Source organism: Talpa occidentalis, unplaced genomic scaffold (genome assembly GCF_014898055.3).
Source record: "Talpa occidentalis isolate TD23 unplaced genomic scaffold, MPIMG_talOcc4v2.1 talOcc4.16, whole genome shotgun sequence".
Lineage (NCBI taxonomy): Eukaryota > Metazoa > Chordata > Mammalia > Eulipotyphla > Talpidae > Talpa > Talpa occidentalis.
This window is the reverse complement of record NW_023601653.1, coordinates 40,002,637-40,022,563: the sequence shown is the minus strand read 5'-3', so window position 1 is coordinate 40,022,563 and position 19,927 is coordinate 40,002,637. Positions and strand designations below refer to the sequence as shown.

The following is a 19,927-nucleotide window of genomic DNA, read 5'->3' as shown; positions in this document are numbered from 1 at the left end:
GCTGGGCTTCTGAGGGCCAAATGAGTACCTGTGATTGCTACAGCCTCTGCCATCTCATCTGTAAAATGACAGAGGTTCAAGACAAACCATCCCAATGCATGTCCCTTGGTGTTTTGATTATTCTGAGCTGCAGGCTCTTGGAAAACAGCAAACACAGGAAGAGGCTTTCTTTGACCTTCCTTATCTCCTTAAAGGCAGACCCTCCCAAAGGAACTCAGTGTCACCAGTCCCCTCCTTCAAGTCTCCTCAACCAGGCAGGACTGACTGGCCTCGCAGGAAAGGAGGCTGACCGTCAGCATCCATCACCGTCCCCACGCCCCGCCCCACTGTCTCAAAGGACCCTGTCCCTGTCCAGTCTTCCGAGACCTACTCTTCGTTCCAAAAAATCTTTCTCTCTCCCAGGTGGCTACTTCTACGTCCCTCTTGCCCCACACCCCCTAGAGCTCTCAGGTCTCACAGGATTTTTGAGCATTTGTTTTTTTTTTCCTTGGGATGAATGTATGTAATATTAAATTGTATGCATGTAATATGAAAAATGAATATGTTTGTGCATCTTTTCTCTTCTAATCTGCCTTTTATTGCTCTTATCATAGCCCCAATGATCATACCTATAAGGGTAGAAGGAAGGTCTTTTTTCACCTATGAAGGTTTATATCCTTGTACTGCCCCTATATAGAGGAGAGACACAATAACAAACTTCCCAGCTCAATACATATTTGAACTCTCTAGTTGGGAGAATGGGTACAGTTTACAGACAATTAAACTTTTCCCACCCATTTTGGCCATCAGTTTTATTAACCACTGTGCCCTCCCTTTCAATACCTGTACGTGTTCCTTATTAAATGTTGTAAGTGGACTGATTCAGGGTGTTCTTAATCCCCCCTCCCTGCCTCCTACCTTTTATAATTCTTCAGGCCAACTAGTGGTCATAGTTTAAGATATCCAAAAATGGATATCCATCATTATCCACTTAATGGATATCATCATTATCATAATTATTGTTACCTGGGTTCCCTGAACCTAAATTATTCTGTGTCCTACCTCTCAACAAACAATTGCTAGCATTTTGCATGAGTTTTGAGGATGGTAACTTGTGTCCCTAAAATGAATAATCTACAGGAATCCATGTCACAAGCTGCTGAGCTCGATGAAGGCATAATGGAACGAGTTCTCCTTGGTCTCAATAGTATTCCATTAGGGATTGTTTGCATTTCCCATGTTAATTTTTCAGTATGCATCCAGAAGAGCCAAGCATGGGGTGGCCCCAATACTACAAAGTAAACAGGTATAGACACCTTGGATGAATTAACAATGGAGTCCTCACTCGGCCATCTTAGTGACAAGCTGTGACTGTTTTGGAAGCATTGCTAAGAGCTTTCTCTGTAGGGTAAATGATGGGGTGCTGTGGCCCAGCACTGTGACCCACCTGGTGACTTGTGTCCTTCTGTCCCCTGCCTTGCCCTCCACCAGAGGTCCCACTTAGCCCACACCTGGTCTTACAGAAGGTCACAGCTTTGACTGTTCCTGCCTAGCCCTGCCTCTTCCTAGTCTCACATGAAGGGTGCAGGGAGTATGTTACAATGCAGGCTGCTTTCCATGGGGCAAAGGGATCAGAAAGTATCAGTCCTGTCTTGGTCACATGTGGATAGCCAGCCTTGCTCATTTAGCTTGTCACAGTCCTGCCTATTCAAAAGAGCCTTGGGGGTGCTGTCACCACCACAGCCTAAGTCCAACCACTGGTCAGGAAGCTATCTACATGACGCAACAGACCGCTCCTGTCTTGCCCGTTTCTTCCCTCAGCATTGTATTTCAGTCAATCCGCCTGTTATGTTCCCTACTCTGTCTCTGGTGAATCCTCTCACCCCCGCACCTCTGGCTTACACCCCGATTCTTGTTTGCATAAATAAATAAAAAGAAATCTTAAAAAAAAAGAAGTCAAAGAAAAGGACAGACTCAACCTTCACATCTGTTTACCCACTTGAACATCACATGCTTGGAGCTGGGTTTCCCTTTGGTATAGGAAGGCTCTAGATGTTCACATTCCCTGGGTGGGGTGGCTCTTCCCAGCATGTGGGCCTGGCTGGGCCGACCTGCAGTTGGCCTCTCAGCATCCTCATGAACACAGGCTGCCCTGTACGTGGGCTTCCTTAGGAGAAGTCAGAACAGACACTAGAGGACAGTTAAGTGGATGCTCTATACTTACTGTCTCGGGGGTCGTTGGCTGGTCCTCTCGGGCATCTCCTCCTCCAGGCGTGGTCTTATCCCATAGTTCAAAAAGGATCAAAAAAGCTAGGACATCGGAAAAAGAAGCTAAGAAGTTGAGCCGGGTGTGAAGACAATGCCAAACGGTCAAATGCCACATTCTGGGCTGGCAATAAGAAGACATTTCTAAGATGAGTGATTTCAGGAGATATAGGGATTTGCTTGACTTGATTTACTAAAATGTATCTGTGCGAGCTGGGTCTGTATCCATGGCATCAGCTGTGTTTCCACGGCTACAAAAATAATTATCCCGCCCCAGTCTTTGCAACAGGGAGGTATTTGGATATGATCTTAAAATTGCTTTGTGATTTAAGGAATTTTGAAGGAACTTAAAAAATCTTTTAAGAACTTAAAGAGCAAAACTTTGGATTAACTTTCTCTGGAATTGATCATGTTTTCTTTTTTAAAAAAATTTATTTATAGGGCCTCCCCGGTGGCGCAGCGGTTGAGCGCTGGGTTGCGAAGCTGCCCGCGGCCTCTGTGGTGCCGGTTCGATCCCCGGCTGCTCCCCGGCCGCCGGAGGAGGGTCCCACATGGCGTGCAGACCTCTCCTGCCGCCCGCTGCTCCCCTCAGCAGTGTACTTCGGTCCTTCTGCCTGCTCTGCTCCCCGCTCTGGCTCTGGTGAATTCTCTCACCCTCCCGCACTTCTGACTGTACCCAGTGCTTGTATAAGCAAAACAAAAAACAAACAAACGAACAAATAAATTTAAAAAAAAAATATTTATTTATGCTTACAAGAACTGGGGTATAACCAGGGGTGCCAGAAACAGAGTGGGGAGCAGAACAGGCGGATCTACTGAAATCCACTGCTGAGGGGAGCCACGGGCAAGACAGGAGAGGTCTCCTGTGCCATGTGGGTCAGCTCCCTGGCTGACTGGGGATCGAACTCGAGCTATCGTGGCTGGCAGTAGCTTGATAACGGTGACTTTAAATCCTGCGCCACTAGGGAGGCCCTTGATCATGTTTTCTAAGGACCAGAGGAGAGGGCTCAATGAGGGAGATGTTCCTTTACTGCATTGTGTGCTTCCTAACCCCCGAGTCCATCCTTGGCTGGAGAGACGGCAGGGCTTTCCCGGGACCCACATGCTGACTGGACATCATGGGTGTTCCTGATCAGCCCTGCCCTATCTCCCACGAGGACTGCTTCTCTCGAGTCCCTCCCAGATGACCTGTCTTCCTCTCTCCTGGATGAGCAGAGACTCGGGAGCCATTGCCTTAAACAGCTAAATGGAAAACCACGAAGACTCAATAGAAAAGTCGCAAAAGATGGAAACAGAGAGAAGAAATGGTCACCTTGTGAGCACACACTGTGTAGCTGCTGGGTTTATGTGAGTCCCGAGGGAAGATGAGGCCGATGCAGCTCTCCAGTCTAGGGCCCTGGAGTCAGGACCTCGGAGCATGGGAACGGGCCTCCCTGGACTGGAGAAAGAAAAGTGACCAAGGCAAACTCCAAGTGTGTTCCTCCCAGGAGAAAGGGAAACACAGGCCAGCTACTCCCAGTGTTCTGCTCCCTCTTGCTTGGTTTCCCTAGGAAGACAGCAGTTAGCGGCTCATTGCTTTCCTCCCTCAAGAGTTCTGGCCCTGTCTGTGATGCAGGAGGCTCCACAGCATGTCAGGGGCTGCTCCTGGGAGTGGGGAACTAGGTGCACAGGCTCAGCCCCGTCCTTAGCATCAGGCTGGATAAGGAGGCTGAATTCCACGTGGGGGCAGGTGTCAAGGGTCTCCTCCTTCCCTCATTCATTCATTCACACATCTGTTAATCACAGAAATATTTTGTTGTAATTGTCGGTTCCTGAAAGGAATCCTTTTCTGTCTTTTGAGGCAGTGGAAATCACATCCAGAGAGCCTGGCGGCCAGGGCTTGGTAACGGCACAGTCACTGAGGTCCCTCCCTCACCACCCAAAGGGTCTGCTTTTCTTCCATGCACACAGTGACGGGAGTGTCGAGTCCTGCTTTCTAACCCAGAAACCCTATGTGTGTATGTGTGTGGGTGTTGGCTGGACACTCTAGGCCTCAGAGCGACAGCTTCATAGTAAGTGTCCCCCAAAAGGAGAGAGGGCAGGGCCTGGTCAGACAGGGGTCTGTTGGTCCCACAGGCTCAGGGGGCCAGGAATCGTTCCTTCCCAAGGCTGCAGCTTCCAATCCCTTCTCCACTTGTGTCTTTGCCTTCATATTCTTTGGTCCTGGCCCTGGAGTCAGGACTAAACCCAGTGTGGCCACTGGCAGTCCGGGGACTTTGGGCAGGCGGCTCAACTTGCCTGCCTCAGTTTCACCATCTGGAAACTGAGGATAATGGATCCCCTCTCCAAGGGTTGGGAGCACTGCCGAGAAGGCATGGACTGCACTCAGAAGAGTGCTGGGCTCCGGGTCCCCAGAGCTTACCTGGTGCTTACTGTTTTGTAAATGTTTGATGGGTGGAATTGTGGGTCCCACATAGGGGATTTCTTGCAGTTTTCCTTTATTGAAGAATCCCTACAGCAGAACTACGAGGGCAGGAATAATGGTCCCACGAGGCTCCCTGGTGCCTGCATTACAGGTCTTTTGCTAAGTAGACAGTGATCCTTGATGAGCTGGTCACTGAAAGCTTGGGCAACACAGTGCGTATCCGGGCTGGGGTGCCAGTGGAGGGGTCGGGCCAGGCTGGAGCTGCGGGCGCCGGGGAAGGATCCCGGGAGCCCGGCGGGCAGGAAGAAGGATGCGAGGCTCTGAGCGTGTAGGCTACCGTGGGCTTTTCTTTGGGGGACAATCGCCGACTCCGGCAGTTTCCTGAGTGCGGGCTCAGGTCACAGCCAGGCAGCCCCGGCGCCGGAGCCGCCGTGGGGGCAGGGCTCGCGAGGGACGCGGGCTGAGGCAAAGCCGGGGCGGGGCGCAGGCGCCTCTCCGCGCACCCCGCCGCCGGCGCCCGCCTCGGTCAGCGCCTCCCCGCCGGGAGCAGGCGTCCCCGCGGGCCCCCACCCGCCCCGCGCCCCGGGCCCCGCGCCCGGCGGGAGGCGCCCCGGGTGTCGCGTGCGCTCCGCCCTCCCCGCGCGCCCGCCCCCCCGCGGGGCCGGGACTGCAGCACTCGGGGTGCGGCGCGGCCGGAGCGAGCAGGTGGCGCGGCGCCGCGCCCGGGGACTGCAGAGGCGCTGCCCGAGACATGGCGGCGGGCGCCGCGCGCTGAGCGGCCTGCGCGCCCGGGCACCGGCCGGCGGGGGCGCGGGCTCCCGTCCTCCGCCCATCCATGCGGCGCTCCTCGGCGGCCGCTTGGGCCGGGTAGCGGCCGCGGCCGGGGCGCCGCGGGGCGGCTTCGCCCGCCCCTTCCCCGCCGCCCGCGCCCGCTCCTGCGCGCCCTCCCGCCCCCGCCCCGCCCCGCCGCGGGCGCCCCCCGGCACCCGGCCTCCGCCCGCCCGCCCGCCCGCCCGGCCGCCGCGGCGATGGCCGCGGAGGAGGCGTCGTCCAGTGTGGACCAGTACAAGACGGAGATCGAGAGGCTGACCAAGGAGCTGACCGAGACCACCCACGAGAAGATCCAGGCGGCCGAGTACGGGCTGGTGGTGCTGGAGGAGAAGCTGACCCTCAAGCAGCAGTATGACGAGCTGGAGGCCGAGTACGACAGCCTCAAGCAGGAGCTGGAGCAGCTCAAAGAGGTGAGTGGCCCCTCGGCCGCCTGCGCCCCGCGCCCCCGCCCGCGCCCCGGCTGTTTTTTTGGACCTCGGGGAGGATGCTGTGTGGAGCGCCTGGTCATCTGGGCGCCCCTTGTAGATAAGAGGGACTGAAGGAGCCCATTGTCCAGCCTGCCAGAGGAAAATTGCCCAGGAAATGCTTGCGGTGGCTGGAATTCTGGAGGCCAGGCTGGCAAGGCCGTGGGGGAGGGGGACCCTGAGTCGGATCATCCGGGAGATGTTCTGCGGACGGGAATGGGTAAATCAAACTTCTCCAAACTGCTGTTGCCTCAGCCCAGGCTTCAGTGACGACCCCATGGGACACAGAGGCAAGGAGCAGGTTGGGACCTGCACCCCAGTGTCGGGGATGGACTCTTGGTCCCTCAGCCTTGGCTGAGGTCGCCCCCCAGCTGGTGGGAACACTCCCCAGCCCTGGGACAAAGGCTGGGCAGCCTGCATTCTCCTTGACTGCAGCTCTCCATGTCCAGGGCTGCTGCGGAGGAAGCGGCCCCGTGGGGACATCCTGTTGTTGACCTCAGGCCTGCTGTGCCCCGGGCTTCTAAGGTCACCCTGACCAGGGCCAGCCAGCTCCCCTGCAAACCGGGAAGGGATGGGGGTACTTGGTACCTGGGGGGCTGTGCTTGGCAAATGAGAATGTCCTGTATTTATATGACCAGGATACCCCAGGTGGGTCATGCATGCACCTGTCCTCTTTATTCTTTTCACATTTGGCTTCTTTGAAACACTCGCTAGTGAAGTGGAAGAAAATAGCAAACATGCTTCTGCTTCCTGGCAGACGCCTGGGAGACTGTGCATGTGGCTGGAGGAGCTGGATCTGTTTCCCCCCGGCTTCCCGAGGCACTGTGGGTAGCAGCGCACACCCTGCTTTCCCTGTGACAGGGCTTTATTTTTAGGTGCCTTTTGATATCTTGCATATTCTAACTTGGTAGCTGATATAAAAAAGGCTTTTCTCGTAACATACTCAAGGAACTTTTATTTGGGGGGAGGTGTCTTATTTTGTGTTGTTACAGTTAAAAAAACATGGTTCCTGACATAGCTGGTCACCTCACCTTCTAGTTTAACACATGATGGTAAGCAATTCCACTTTCTGTCTGATTTTTACTTGGAAAAATGGAAAAGCATATGTTTGCCTAATGGAAATGCATATGTTTGCATATATAATTTCCCCCTCTGGGGTTATCTATTTTTGTGTATCAGGTTGCCAGTTTCTGGTTCCTGTGTTTCTTGCCATGTACATGTCTGTTCTTAACAACAGTGGGGCTCACTGGTATTTCCAGCTTGGAGTATATCTGTGGCCGCTGTATCTAAATGCAGTGGAAGGAGGATGGGGCTCTAGTTCTCAGGATGATTTGATGTCTGTACCCCAACAACACTGCTTTTCCCAGACAAGGAAGTGCGTGTGGGCATACTGACCATCACCTCCTTGATAAAAGGGGTGGAGGGGCCTGCATTTCATGAAATGGAGTATTCAAACCGTTGACAGACCTGCTTGATTTAACAGCCCTACCAGGGGCTTTCCTGTGTCATCCAGCTTACCCTGCATGGTAAAACTCCAGGCGATGTCTCTTGCTTTTGCTAAACATGAGCTCTTAAGATACTTTGCATCCAAAGTCTTGAACACAAAGCCTAACACATAAGAGCATGCAACAAATAATTTATGAAACACAGCATCTGTAGTGGAAGCAGATATACCTTTACCAGGTTGTTATCGGTTAGTGTCAGAGACAGACTGAGGAACGCTGGGCACACAGGAAGGCGCCAGTATCCTCAAAACTACCGATATTACTTTCATCAGCAGTCATGGGGAAAATCAGAAAAAATGTTTTCTAGGAGAATATAACAGTGGCCTCCTTATAAAAGACAATGGAAATACCTATTTTTTTTTCCCCTGTAAAAACCTTGAAACCTGTTTTATTTTACATGGCAGGAGGTTAATAAAAATTTACTAAGATTGTTTTTGCCAGATGATACTTGTCCACATATGCATTTTGAGTTGCATTTTGCATAAATAGAATTCAATTTAAGTTCTCGATGACATATCATATATAAATGTACTTTAGGGTAATGAAATTATCATTATACTCGATTATTTGATGATTCATGTGCAATAACAAGTGAAACCTATCCTCTTTATCCTTTCAACATGATGTGTACTGTGGGCAGGAACACTATTTAAATGAGCTGATTAGGTCTCAGTAATATTTCCTGTTTGAAATGAAAATTCAAAATCATTGTACAAACTTAAGATATACCAATGATGACATCATATAGAAGCCGTTTTTGAAAGACATGTTTTTGAAGCACTGTGATTTTTCAAAAGGAATCTAACTGATGTTATTACATTATAGCTATATAGCCAAATATAAGAGAACTCTTTAGCTTATTTCTTGGCTCTTTCAACAAATACAATTCATTTTAAAAGCCTAATTGGACGAGTTCTGGAAATGTCCACAGAAAACACAATGCTCCATCCAGGCTGGACATGAGTGATTTCCTGTCCAACACAGCCTAGTCCTTACAGGTCACCCCTGTCCCCTTTGTGTTGCTGCCCCCATTCCTGGGTCTGGTTCTGCTATGGGGATGATGATGCAGGTGAGTGGTGGTGCCTGATGTGTGACATCAGGATGATGAGGTCATGAATTTTTTCTAGTTCCATATTCCCTGGGTCTGATTACTTTTGCACCTGGCCTGCTGGTCCTTGGGGCTGTGCTTTGGGCCCCAGGGCCCTGTGCTCTGTACCCACAAGAACACTTCCCTGAGAGGGAGTAAGGGTCCCACAGAGGAGACCTCTGACATCCCACCATGTTGGTTCGCTGCTGGGCAGCCACACGCCCAAGCCAGCCCTTGGCGGGGCCTGTGATCCGTGAATAAGGCTGCCTTCTAAGTGTCCCCAGGGGCACCACTCCTGATTGTGTATTTGGGATGTGAGTAAATAAACACTGTGTCTGGCACCCAGGCCCTGCCAGAGTACTGCCTGAAGATGGGCTCTCAAAACAACTTGAAATCAAAAAAATATATAGACATTTGAAAAAACCTCAAATGTAAGGATTTTTTAAATTTTAATTGTTAAACTTAAAGCAGTGATAGGAATCTAAGATGTATTTTTATTTAGAAAGAGTCTGTAGAAGGGCATGATTCAGCATTTTTGGTAACATTTTAGAAAGCCTTTGCAGTAGGTTACTGGGGACCCTTTCCTGAGCATCTCAGCTCCTGGTCTGCCCGAGACTCCAAGGATGTCCATGGCGGGTGGACAATATGTGGTGGGCGCCCCACAACCTCTTCGCGCCTCCCTAGCGCCATAGTTGAACCCTCTAAGAAATACACATTGAACTTACACGCTTTTAGGGATTGTCACATTAGGGCCTTGATGAAAACCTCTTTAATTATCTGGATTCAGCTTTAAGGAGAACCGGTTGTTTTCCTCACATGCGCGGACAGATTCTCATCATCTTTGCTCTCCTTAAACTCTAAGTCATAGAAAGACCCTCTCCCGAAACAGCTTTCCAGGCCACGAGTGAGCATAAAGTTAATGTTTTCTTTTTCATCTAACCTAGTGTTTTTTCTCATTGTTTTTTTAAATATGAAAGGTTTACATTTATTATCATAATCATTAAGAAACCCAAATTAGATCAGTTATATCCACATATGCTTTCGGAAACTGTTTATAGCCTCCCCCTACAGTCATTTTCAGACACATTTCTTTCTTTTGACTCAGTTGCTCTAACTTGCAACATTTCTTCTTAATTTTTTTTTTTGTTATTATCTGTTTATTGAGAGGATGTCAGTTTACCACACTGGACACACTATTCCATCTTTCTGTTTGGACTCAAGATTTCACGTAAGGCAGAGTTATTGTCCAGTTATCAGTCACAAGGGTTTCATAATCTCTCATCATCTTCGCCAGGTTTGCATAAATGTGGACCGCAGCCATGCTTTGGACCTATTTTCAGAGTTTCCTGCTAATAGATATTCTGCCCTAGGGCCCCTAAGTGTGCACTCTGGATGTTGGAATTCAGTGGCATTGAATTCCTTGTATGTCATTCATGACAGCATGTAAGTAATTCAGTCACTACTTGGGTGTTGAGAGACACAGCAAAGGACTTTTGCCCCGAGACTGCCCCTGTAAATGTGGCCCTAAAGGAGAGGAGGGCGTGGGGTGTCTTGCTATTAAAGTGGAGGCAAGCCAAGTCTGGGGGCAGCAGGTGAAGTCGGGAAAACGGTGGCCCTGGGTCTTAGGAACGGTTGGGACGCTTTGTGGCTGCAGTTGGTGCCTTATGCCTTACCTCATCTAATCTTCCAAATAACTGACTTATTGCCCATTTTCAGTTACGAGAGTAATAAAAGTGCTAACATTTTCAACATACAAAAGGCTCCATTTAGGACTAGTGCTTCGGTGCCTTATTTCTAGTTACAACGATGCTTTTACAAGGTTAATTGTACAGAAGAGGAAGCCAAGTCTTTGGGAGGTTAAGGGCCTTCCTTCCGCAAGACCATAAACTAAGAGGGTTCAGGAGGAAATTTCCTTCTCATGTGGACTTGTGTCAGCCACTAGTCAGGGCAGGGGCGGTGGGGACAGTGGGAGGAGCCAGCCCCAGAGTGGGCAGTGCGCGCAGGATCCGGGTGCTGGGCGTGATTGCGCCTGGAGGACAGGAGAACAGAATCCAGAGTTCTCAGGATGGAGACAGGCTGGTCTGGCCACAAAGGAAGGTACTGTGGGGTGGGGCAGTTTACAGGGTCAAGTTGAAGCCCAAGTTGTAGGAGACCTTCTAATTTGTGTTTTCTTTGAGGAAAGGCATATGCTGCGTGATAAATTCAGATTCTCCATGTGACAAAACATCAATAATTTGTGCAGCCAGTTATCATGCTACTCAAACTTGATTTCCAGAATATGGGCTATGTGAACACTCTCTATTTTCACCTAATTGTCGTCTCTGGGGGCAGAGAGGCGAGCTAGCCCCAAGAGGCTCCAGAGGTCCCTGAGCTGAAATACCTCTCTTGCCCCTGGGTGGGCTAGGACACCAGGAGTTTGATTTGCTCTTTTTTTTTAAAAAAGATTTATTTATTTATTTATTTATTTATTTATTTATTTATACAAGCACTAGGTATAGTCAGAAGCGCGGGAGGGTGAGAGAATTCGCCAGAGCAGGGAGCAGAGCAGGCAGAAGGACTGAAGTACACTGCTGAGGGGAGCAGCGGGTGGCAGGAGAGGTCTGCGCGCCATGTGGGACCCTCCTCCGGTGGCCGGGGAGCAGCCGGGAATCGAACCGGTGCTGCAGAGGCTGCGGGCAGCTTCGCAACCTAGCACTCAACCGCTGCGCCACCGGGGAGGCCCTGATTTGCTCTTTAAAAAAGAAAAATACCGGATGGTCTCACTCATAGCAGGAATTTAGAAAACATAAATAAGAGACCAGGAAAAAGACTAATCAATACAAAGTAATAACCAGAATCATCAAGCAACTATAAACCAGAGACACACTGGTGGGAGGGAAGGGGGGGCGGGGAGAGGAAGAACTAGAGTAAAAATAAGGGGGGAGTGCAATTGTATGGGGAATATAACCAAAATGAAAATGCATACATTGTGCAAAGATGAAAAATGATGTAAGAATTATATAAAATAAAACATTAAAAAAAAATTACAGCGTGGGGCCTCCCCAGTGGCACAGTGGGTTGAGTGCAGCACTGTGAAGCTGTCCGCAGCCTCTGCAGTGCGGTTTTGATTCCCGGCCGGCCAGGGAGCCATTCACATGGTGCAGCAGACCTCTCCTGTCTCTCCCGCTGCTCCCCTCAGCAGTGTATTTCAGTCAGTCTGCCTGTTCTGCTTCCCGCTCTGTCTCTGGTGAATCCTCTTACCCTCCCGCACCTCTGGCCTGTACCCCAGCTCTTGTATAAATAAAATAAATCTTTTAAAAAAATTACAGCGTGTAACTACGACAGCCCAGAATGACACTTGAGCTTAGTGCTAATCTTGCACGAGTTACCAGTTTTCACAGTCCTGTCCCTGTTGCTAAGACTTTGGCGAGTGATCTCTCATGCTTGTTTGAAGTACTCTTTAAACATGTGAATCCACATGTTGGTTTTTGTGGTTCTATGTTTTTTATAAAAATGGGATCAGGCCATATCTAGGGCTCTGTCTTTCGTCTCATGGCATGTCCTTTCAAATATCTGCATCTTCACGGCACTGATGTTTCAAAGTGTGAAGAGAACTGGACGGGCAAGGGAAGAGAGCTTCAGGGGCTGGTGGTGGTGGTGGGGGGTTGCGTTAGTGGTAGAGGGTCTGCCCCAGGACAAGTGTCCTCTCTGTGCCTGGTCTTGGTGAGAAACCAAGATGATTCAGGCACTTGGGCCTTATTCCATTATCCCTTCTCTGCCCTGATAGTTGAGTCTGGAGATGGCTGGTTAGGATCTTACACAGCATCTGGGCCTCAGTGTGGGGCCCAGACGGTGGGAGAGCAGGTGTGGGAAATCACCCAGCCGGCGAGCTGTTCCTTGTCATGATGGAAGGGACTAAGATGGATGACAAGAGATGCCCTTTCCTCTTGAGAGTTAGTCACTCTGTCTATAAAATTAAGGGGTTGGAATAGGTCATCTCTGTGATTTTTACCAGCTCTAAATTCCGGCCATGCTGTTGTAAGTTGCGTGGTCTACTTACTTGTCTACCTGCCTTTTGCTTTTCAGATGCATTCTGTCTTTTACACAGTACACAAATAATCATGCTTAATCACAGCACTTTTGCTTAGCTTCCAGGGATGCACTTCAGTTGTTTTCTGTATTTTTCCTCCGATCCACTTCCACCCTGGCCACTCAGCTCCAGCCAGCTACCAGCTGCTTTAACGTCTGAGCGCCAGCCCGCCATCTTTTTAAACAATTCACAGTTCTCCTGTAAACACCTGACCTGCACTCATTTTCCTTCTGGGTTCACTTTGCTTCTCTAACCCTGCCTTTGCTGTTACAAAACGGGCTCATTCAGTCTGTTTGCACTGGTGTTTTTATACCTGGCTTCAGCAAGCGGAACAAGGCTTATGGGCTCCCAGGGAGCTAGATGTTGGGTTAAAATAAAAAACGGAAAGTATAATTGTCCCATAGTGGGATGGGCTGGCTTTTTTTTTTTTTTTAAGATTTATTTGTTTATGCATACAAGAGCTGAGGTACAGGCCAGAGATGTGATGGGTGAGAGGATCCACCAGAGACAGAGTGGGAAACAGAACAGGCAGACTGACTGAAATACACTGCTGAGGAGAGCAGCAGGCAAGTCAGAAGAGGTCTGCTGCACCATGTGGGTTGCTCCCTGGCCTGCCGGGGATTAAACTTGTGCTGCAGAGGCTTCAGATTGCTTCACAGTGAGGTACTCAACCCCTTGTGCCACCAGTTAGGCCCTGGCTGGCTTCTTTAGGAAATAGTTCCCCATCACCAAAAAAGTTAGAGACTAGCTCACCTGGGCTGGGAATTCTGTCTGGAGGGGTTTCATTAGAATAATCACCAAGGACCCCGCCTTGTCTGCTTTCTTTTATTTTGATCACTCCAGGGGTTCCAGGTAATTTCATATGTTTTTTTTTTAATCATTAATATTATATTCCTACCCCACTATAAGATCACAGTATTTTCTACACAGTGAAATGTTTCTCTTTTAATGTTGAACATTTCATGGTATAACATTTATAACATTTGAATGTTTGGCATGTTTCCAAAGTGTATCAAAAGTTCATCTTGACTTTGATTTATGTTTTGCTTGGTTTTCAGGAAAAAACTGATATGCAGTAAAAAATTAACTATCTGTAAATTTTGAGAGATTTCAGTGAAACTCGATTTTGCAGCTTTGTGGTTGCACTGAGGGAAGTCTCCACCCACCGGAATCTGTTTATACATATACACACACACTTGCATTCACCTGCACATACCTGTGCACACCTGTGCACACATGCACACTTGCACACACACCTCACATACATGATTATATATTTTGCTATTTGCACTCAGTCCAATATTTTGTAATTTGTTCTGTCAATTACTTACATTATCTGACCACCTACTTAGGTGATCAAAATCCTTTTTGATTTAGATGGCCACGAACCCTTTTTGTTTCATTTATCCACTCAGGAATTTGAATTGAGTGGCTGCTGTGCTGGCACTGTGTCCCTTGCTGAAGATACTGTGTTTAACAAGATAGGCGAGACGGAGCTGCCGATGTGGAGTTGGTTTCCGATGAGAAGATACTCCCCAAACACATGCCTCCTCCACATAGGAGAAGTGTGGGACTGAGGAGATGGGGATGGGAAGGAAAGCGACATCAAGAAGAACCTCTTCAGAGGTGGGATCTGAGCCCAGACTTGACTGCTGGGAAGGCACCTACTGTGTGGACACTGGGGAGGGATTTTTAGGAAGGGGGAAGTGCAAAGATCTCAGAACTCTGTTGGGGAAATGCTGGGTCACCAGGCCCTGTACAAATAACCCTTCAGTTCGGACAGATGACCGTCTGTGAGGTAGTATGTAGATTTGTTGGATGAGGATTGAGGAGTGTTTGCGCAGAGCCCAGAAACTTCCATGAGGTCTTATTGTAGAAGAGGTGGGTGAGATGGTGACTTTCAGCATAGACTACACCTGTGGTCCCCTGGGTGGTTGGTGACAGTCTGCCACCTGGATCCTGCACCAGGACAGCTCTGGCAGGGTCCGGGAGGCTGATCAGGGGCTCCAGCACCCGAGACCCCTCCCTTTCCGGATACTGGCAGCTCTGGGAGGTAAGTTCTCCACAGGAACAGAGGTGTGTGCTTGGACAAGCTGGGACTTAGGAGCTGTGGCCTGAACTTTAACTTTTCAGGCTTTTGCCCTTATCTTTTCTGTTTTCTGGAAATGAAGACACTGTAAAGTCTTTGGAAAAAATAGCCAACATCATCAATGACTTGACTGTGTCCAACAGAGATGTTTGTTCATCTAGACAGTGTTGGAATTCCTATCCTCCAGGGTTAAAGTTTCTTTAAAAGGGTTTTTTTTTTTTTGTGGTGGATGTGGTTGGCAGCATGCATCTAAATCCCCTGCGCCTCTCACTCTACACCCATCTCTATGCAGTGAAAAAGTGGAGCGAACCCCTTTTTCTGTCTCTGTCATGTCTACCCTGTTGTTTTCTTCTGTTTGCAGATGTTTATGCCAGCTTCACAGACACAGAGCATGAACAAAGAATTGTTTGGATGGATTGATCTTTAACATCAGGCTCATTTCCAGTTGTTCTTCTGTCACACATGCTCACTGTTTTCAAACATTTCCTTGCAGAGAGAAAGCAGGACTTTGTAGTGTACTATTTAACCGCTGAACTTCTATCTTTAGATTTAGAATTGATAATAAGAAAGCTGTTTACATTTATGGGAAGACCGTGCTCACAGTAGCAATTTCCTGAAGGCTGTTTTGTGCAGGTTTGGCGTGGGTCTGTAATAGAAGGTTCAGAACCACCGGCTTTGTTTTTCTCCTGTAAACTGCAGACTAATGTGGAACCAAATGCCATGGCTAAAGAGCCCTTAGCCATCAGGTTTTGAAATTGAAAGAGGCTTATGTTATAACGTGGATATGCCTTGCTGATAAGCTTGACTAGTGGCCATTTTCTAGATGGTCTTAGGAGATTTTGTGCAGTTGACTCCCCCTGGGGAGGGGACTTGATGGGGACAGGATGACTTTAATCTAGTGCTGGGCTTTGAAGATATGTCATCTTGCAGATGATCTTTGGCACACACGGCCATTTCCCCCCTTTACATCACAATCTGGCTTGATTACCATCGAGGCTGGTGTGTGCGCCAGCCTTTTAAGCTTAAATTCCCACAAAAAATATAATTAGGAAGGAAAAGCAAATAGTAGGGACAAAAAAAAAAAAAAGACTCGTATAATGTACTTGAAAACCAATTAGAAACACTTTTAGAGGTGTGACCTCTTGGGTTATTCTTTTAAAAATTGGTCCAGGTTCTTAATTTGTGTTGGTAGCTCAGAATTAACTGTGGTTTAATAATCTGCTTCTGATGATCTGGACAACAAGAAGACCCCTTCTATTAATAGTTTTCAGTAATTTAGAACTAGAACCCTTTCTTGGAAGAGTTCTCAGGCTTCCTGTCTTAATCACTACAGTTCTTTCTTGTCAAATTTTATGCTTCATTTCATCTTAGCAAAGCAGATAATATAACTTTGCAAGTCACGTGAGGTGTTAGGGATAATACAAACTATTATTTGCTAAAATTTAGACCAGGATCTCAAAACCACAAGTATGTTTTTAGACAGTGGTCACAGTAAGACATTTCAGGAAAATGCAGCCACAAGAACTCTAGGTCCATGAGATTTTTATCATAATCCATCAATTCCAAGTGAAGCCACATTTTATTTTATTTTTTATTATTTTTGAAGATTTTATTTATTTTTGCATAGAAAAACTGGGATGTAGGCTAGAGGAGTGGGGGTGAGAGGATTCTCTAGAGTCAGAGTGGGGAGCAGAACAAGTGGATCTACTAAAATACACTGCTGAGGTGACCTGTGGGTGAGAGAGGAGAGGTCTGCTGCGCCATGTGGGTAGCTCTCTGGTCAGGGATTCAACTCAGGCCATAAAAGTGACAGTACTGAGACTTAACCCCTAGGCCACTAGGGAGGCCCTGAAATCACGTTTTATGATGTGATGCTGATGTGCTGTAGGTATTTGCAGATGCCATGAGCGGAGAGGTCATTGCATTAAAGTGGGAGGATAATTCCCTTGCTCTGTCCTGCAGCCGTGACATTCTCAGCCCCTCCTGTGTGTTGGCTGAGATCTGGGTGGTATGGGTGCAGCAGAGAGTGAACCCAGAGGAGGCCCCTGTGCTCCTGAAGCTCACAGTGCTGGAGGGGGACAGTCCACACAATGGATAGTAAAATGTGAAGTTGGAGGGTCTCTGAGGTCTAGAGCGGAGCAGGGGAGGGGGAAGAAGGGGCCGAGTGGGTGAGGTGCCTACATTCAGTAGAGTGATCAGAACTCCTCCTAGGGTTATAGGGGGACAGGATGGGGTTGGGGGTGGGGAGCAGATGCTGGAGCAGCTTTGGGGTTGTTACCGGGGCTTAGACTTTTGCTTTGAACAAGATGGGGAACTTGGAAGATTTGGAGCAAATGGGTCACCATGTCCTGCCCCAGTCATAAAATCATAGTATGTTGACCGTGCTTGATAGGATCCTGGAGTGGATGGCAGCCACTCAGTTTAAAAGGATAGAACCTTCTGATCTAGGCAATATGTTGGGGGGTGGTGAGTAAGGGCTGTCCAGGCACATGAGGGGTGCAGAGTCATTCAGGAAGAGGAGTCAGCCTCAAGGAAGCAGAGGATAGAGAGATGGCCTCACCTCTGTTGTTGCAGGGGTCATCCCTGAAATTGGGGGAGGGGAGAGGTGAGGCAGGAGAGCTTCTTGGGGCTGAAGCTGAAGAGAAGTGGTCTCATATCCTGAATCATGCACAGCGTTGACACCGCTGTCACAGATGTTGCACAGTGCCAGCTGGACCCACACCGAGGTCCTCTTGGGCATGCCTATGGGTGTCCCTCAGAAGCAAACACAGACCTGTGCTGGGGAAGCTTCTCACAGCAGCAGGAAAGACTGGAAAAGACTCACCACAGACTATATTCTTTAGGCAAACGAACCCATAGTAAAAAAAGAAAAAAGGGTCTGAAATATACAAAGAAGAAGGCACCACAGATTACATGTCTTGTCATTACATGTCATTGAACATCAGAACACCTCAATGCCATGGTCTCTCGAACCCTCCCCCCCGCATAACCTTCACCATTCGCTTTGTCATAAATCATGTTTTTTTGTTTGTTTTTTTTTTTTGCGTAGAGCTGGGGTGTAGGCCAGAGGTGCAGGGTGGAGGTGAGAGAACTCACTAGAGACAGAGTGGGGAGCAGCACAGACGGATCTACCGGAATCCACTGCTGAGGGGAGCAGCAGGTGAGACAGGAGAAGTCTGCTGCACCCTGTGGGTCAGCTCCCTGGCTGGGGATTGAACTCAGGCAGTAGCAGTGACAGCACTGAGACTCAACCACTGGGCCCCCAGGGAGGCCACATGTGTGTTTTTATAAGCAAAGTAGGCAAGTCTAACAGGGGGATTCAGTTGTCTAATTAGATGTTACTAGAAACCTTAATGGGATCTGTGATATGATTCTTAAAAAGTCACTTTGGAGAAAAATATTGAGGGCTTTTCATAAAGTATTAAAAAATATAAGCACTAATCCCAAATGTTCCTTTTGTGGCTTTTGAGTAAGAACTTGCATATTTTTTCTTTTTTTTCTTTTATACATTTTTTACATCATTTTTCATTTTTGACCAAGTATGCATTTTCATCTTGGTTATGGTCCCCATACAATTCCCACCCCCCTTGTTTTGATCCTACTCCCTCCTCCCCCACCCCCGTGTGTGTCTCCGGTTTATGGTTGCTTGTTGATTTTGATTTTTTACTTTATTATAATTAGGTTTGCATATTTTAAACTTAAACCAGCATCTGAAATATTTTATTACCTATAACTATAAAACTTCTTCCTTTGGTTATTTTCCTCCTTTCTATACTAATTCCCAATTAGCTGGTTGATTCAGGCCTAGCTAACATCACACTCTTGTAAAATTTAAAACTTCTATGGAAAAAGCTCAAGGACGTATTACCTATGTAAATAGGAATTCATGTTTTTTTAAATCACTTGACATTATTCAGTTTTACATTATTAGGGAAAAACTTTCATAGTGTTATTTGTGTGCCAATAGTGTTAAACCAACAATTTTTTTTTTTGTATGTTTGTAGCTTAATTTTACTTTCAAGTTAAGCTATTCGAGTCTTTTTCCTTCATAATGTAAGATGTAATAATGTAAGATTCCTAATGTAAGATTAACAATGTGGAAGCATGTAAAACCCTAGGGTCACATGTAAAACTCTCTCTTTAACATTAAATACTCAGGCTTCTGAGTCTCCTTCCCCGCCCCCCATGCTTCTCTTCCTCATTGTCTTTTACCCCCTCTCTCCATTAACTTCACTCTAGAATATCGAGGATTTAACGGATCATTAAACAATTATTTCTCATTTTGGAAAAATTCGGAGAACGTTTATTAAATGTCACTGTGGAGGGTCTTGAAACTTGGAATCCCAAGTTTAGATCTGGCTGCAGATCCATCTCAAAGCTCAGTGATTCCCACTCCCAGTGCTTGAGAAGGCTGTCCCCCAACCCCACCCCGACCGCCCTTCTCCCCCACAGTGCTGTGTGACCCACAAGCAGGATGTGAAACTTGGAATCACAGGACAGGCTTAGCACACTCACTTGGTTACATAGAAATTTAGAAAAACAGGGGTCTCCCTGGTGGCACAGGGGTTAAAGTCTCAGCGCTATCAAGCTATCGTCAGTCACTGCGACCTGAGTTCCATCCCCGGCCAGGGAGCTGACCCATATGGTGCAGCAGACCTCTCCTGCCTTGCCCGTTGTTCCCTCAGCGGTGGATTTCAGCAGATCCACCTGTTCTGCTCCCCACTCTGTTTCTGGTGAATCCTCTCATCCCCGCATCTCTGTCCTACACCCCAGTTCTTGTATGCATAAATAAATAAAATAAATCTTCAAAGTGATAATAATTAAAAAGAAATTTAGAAAAACAAGTGTGGTAGACCCCGAATGAAAGTCAAATATGAACAACAAATTGTAAAAAACAGTAACTTAGAAGGCGCTTAAGCCCTAGTGCACAGCTCCTCCCAGCTGACTGAAAAGACGACGACGGCGGAAGATGGGCAAAGACTGTGACCAAACAGGAGGGTTTGTGTATGATCAACAAACCTCTGAAAAGATTTTGCATCGTAGTAGGCAGTGAATGCTGATTAATAGCAAGTTCTCACATTTGCCACTCAGCCTGCAGGGAGTTTAGGCGCTGGTCACACAGTGTTGCGGAGGCAGCCTTCTCATGCGCTGGGAGTGGGAATCACAGAGCTTTGAGATGGTTCTGCACCGAGATCTAAAAGCACAGTGTGTGGGCCCATCATGGTCGTACAGAC

The 19,927-nt window shown here is 47.9% G+C and overlaps 1 protein-coding gene across 4 annotated transcripts in view; it reads left to right on the top strand.

Moving 5' to 3' along the window:
• The first annotated feature begins 5,639 nt into the window (after positions 1 to 5,639).
• The window catches only part of BICD1 (BICD cargo adaptor 1), a 143,472-nt gene continuing 129,184 nt past the window's right edge, over positions 5,640 to 19,927 (top strand). For 3 of the 4 annotated variants that reach the window (XM_054696268.1, XM_054696267.1, XM_054696269.1), the window contains exon 1: positions 5,640 to 5,889. In XM_054696268.1, coding sequence (XP_054552243.1) covers positions 5,677 to 5,889 — 213 coding nt within the window. In that variant the 5' untranslated portion in view covers positions 5,640 to 5,676. The remainder of the gene's footprint in view (positions 5,890 to 19,927) is intronic. The other variant, XM_054696270.1, reaches the window with a different exon arrangement.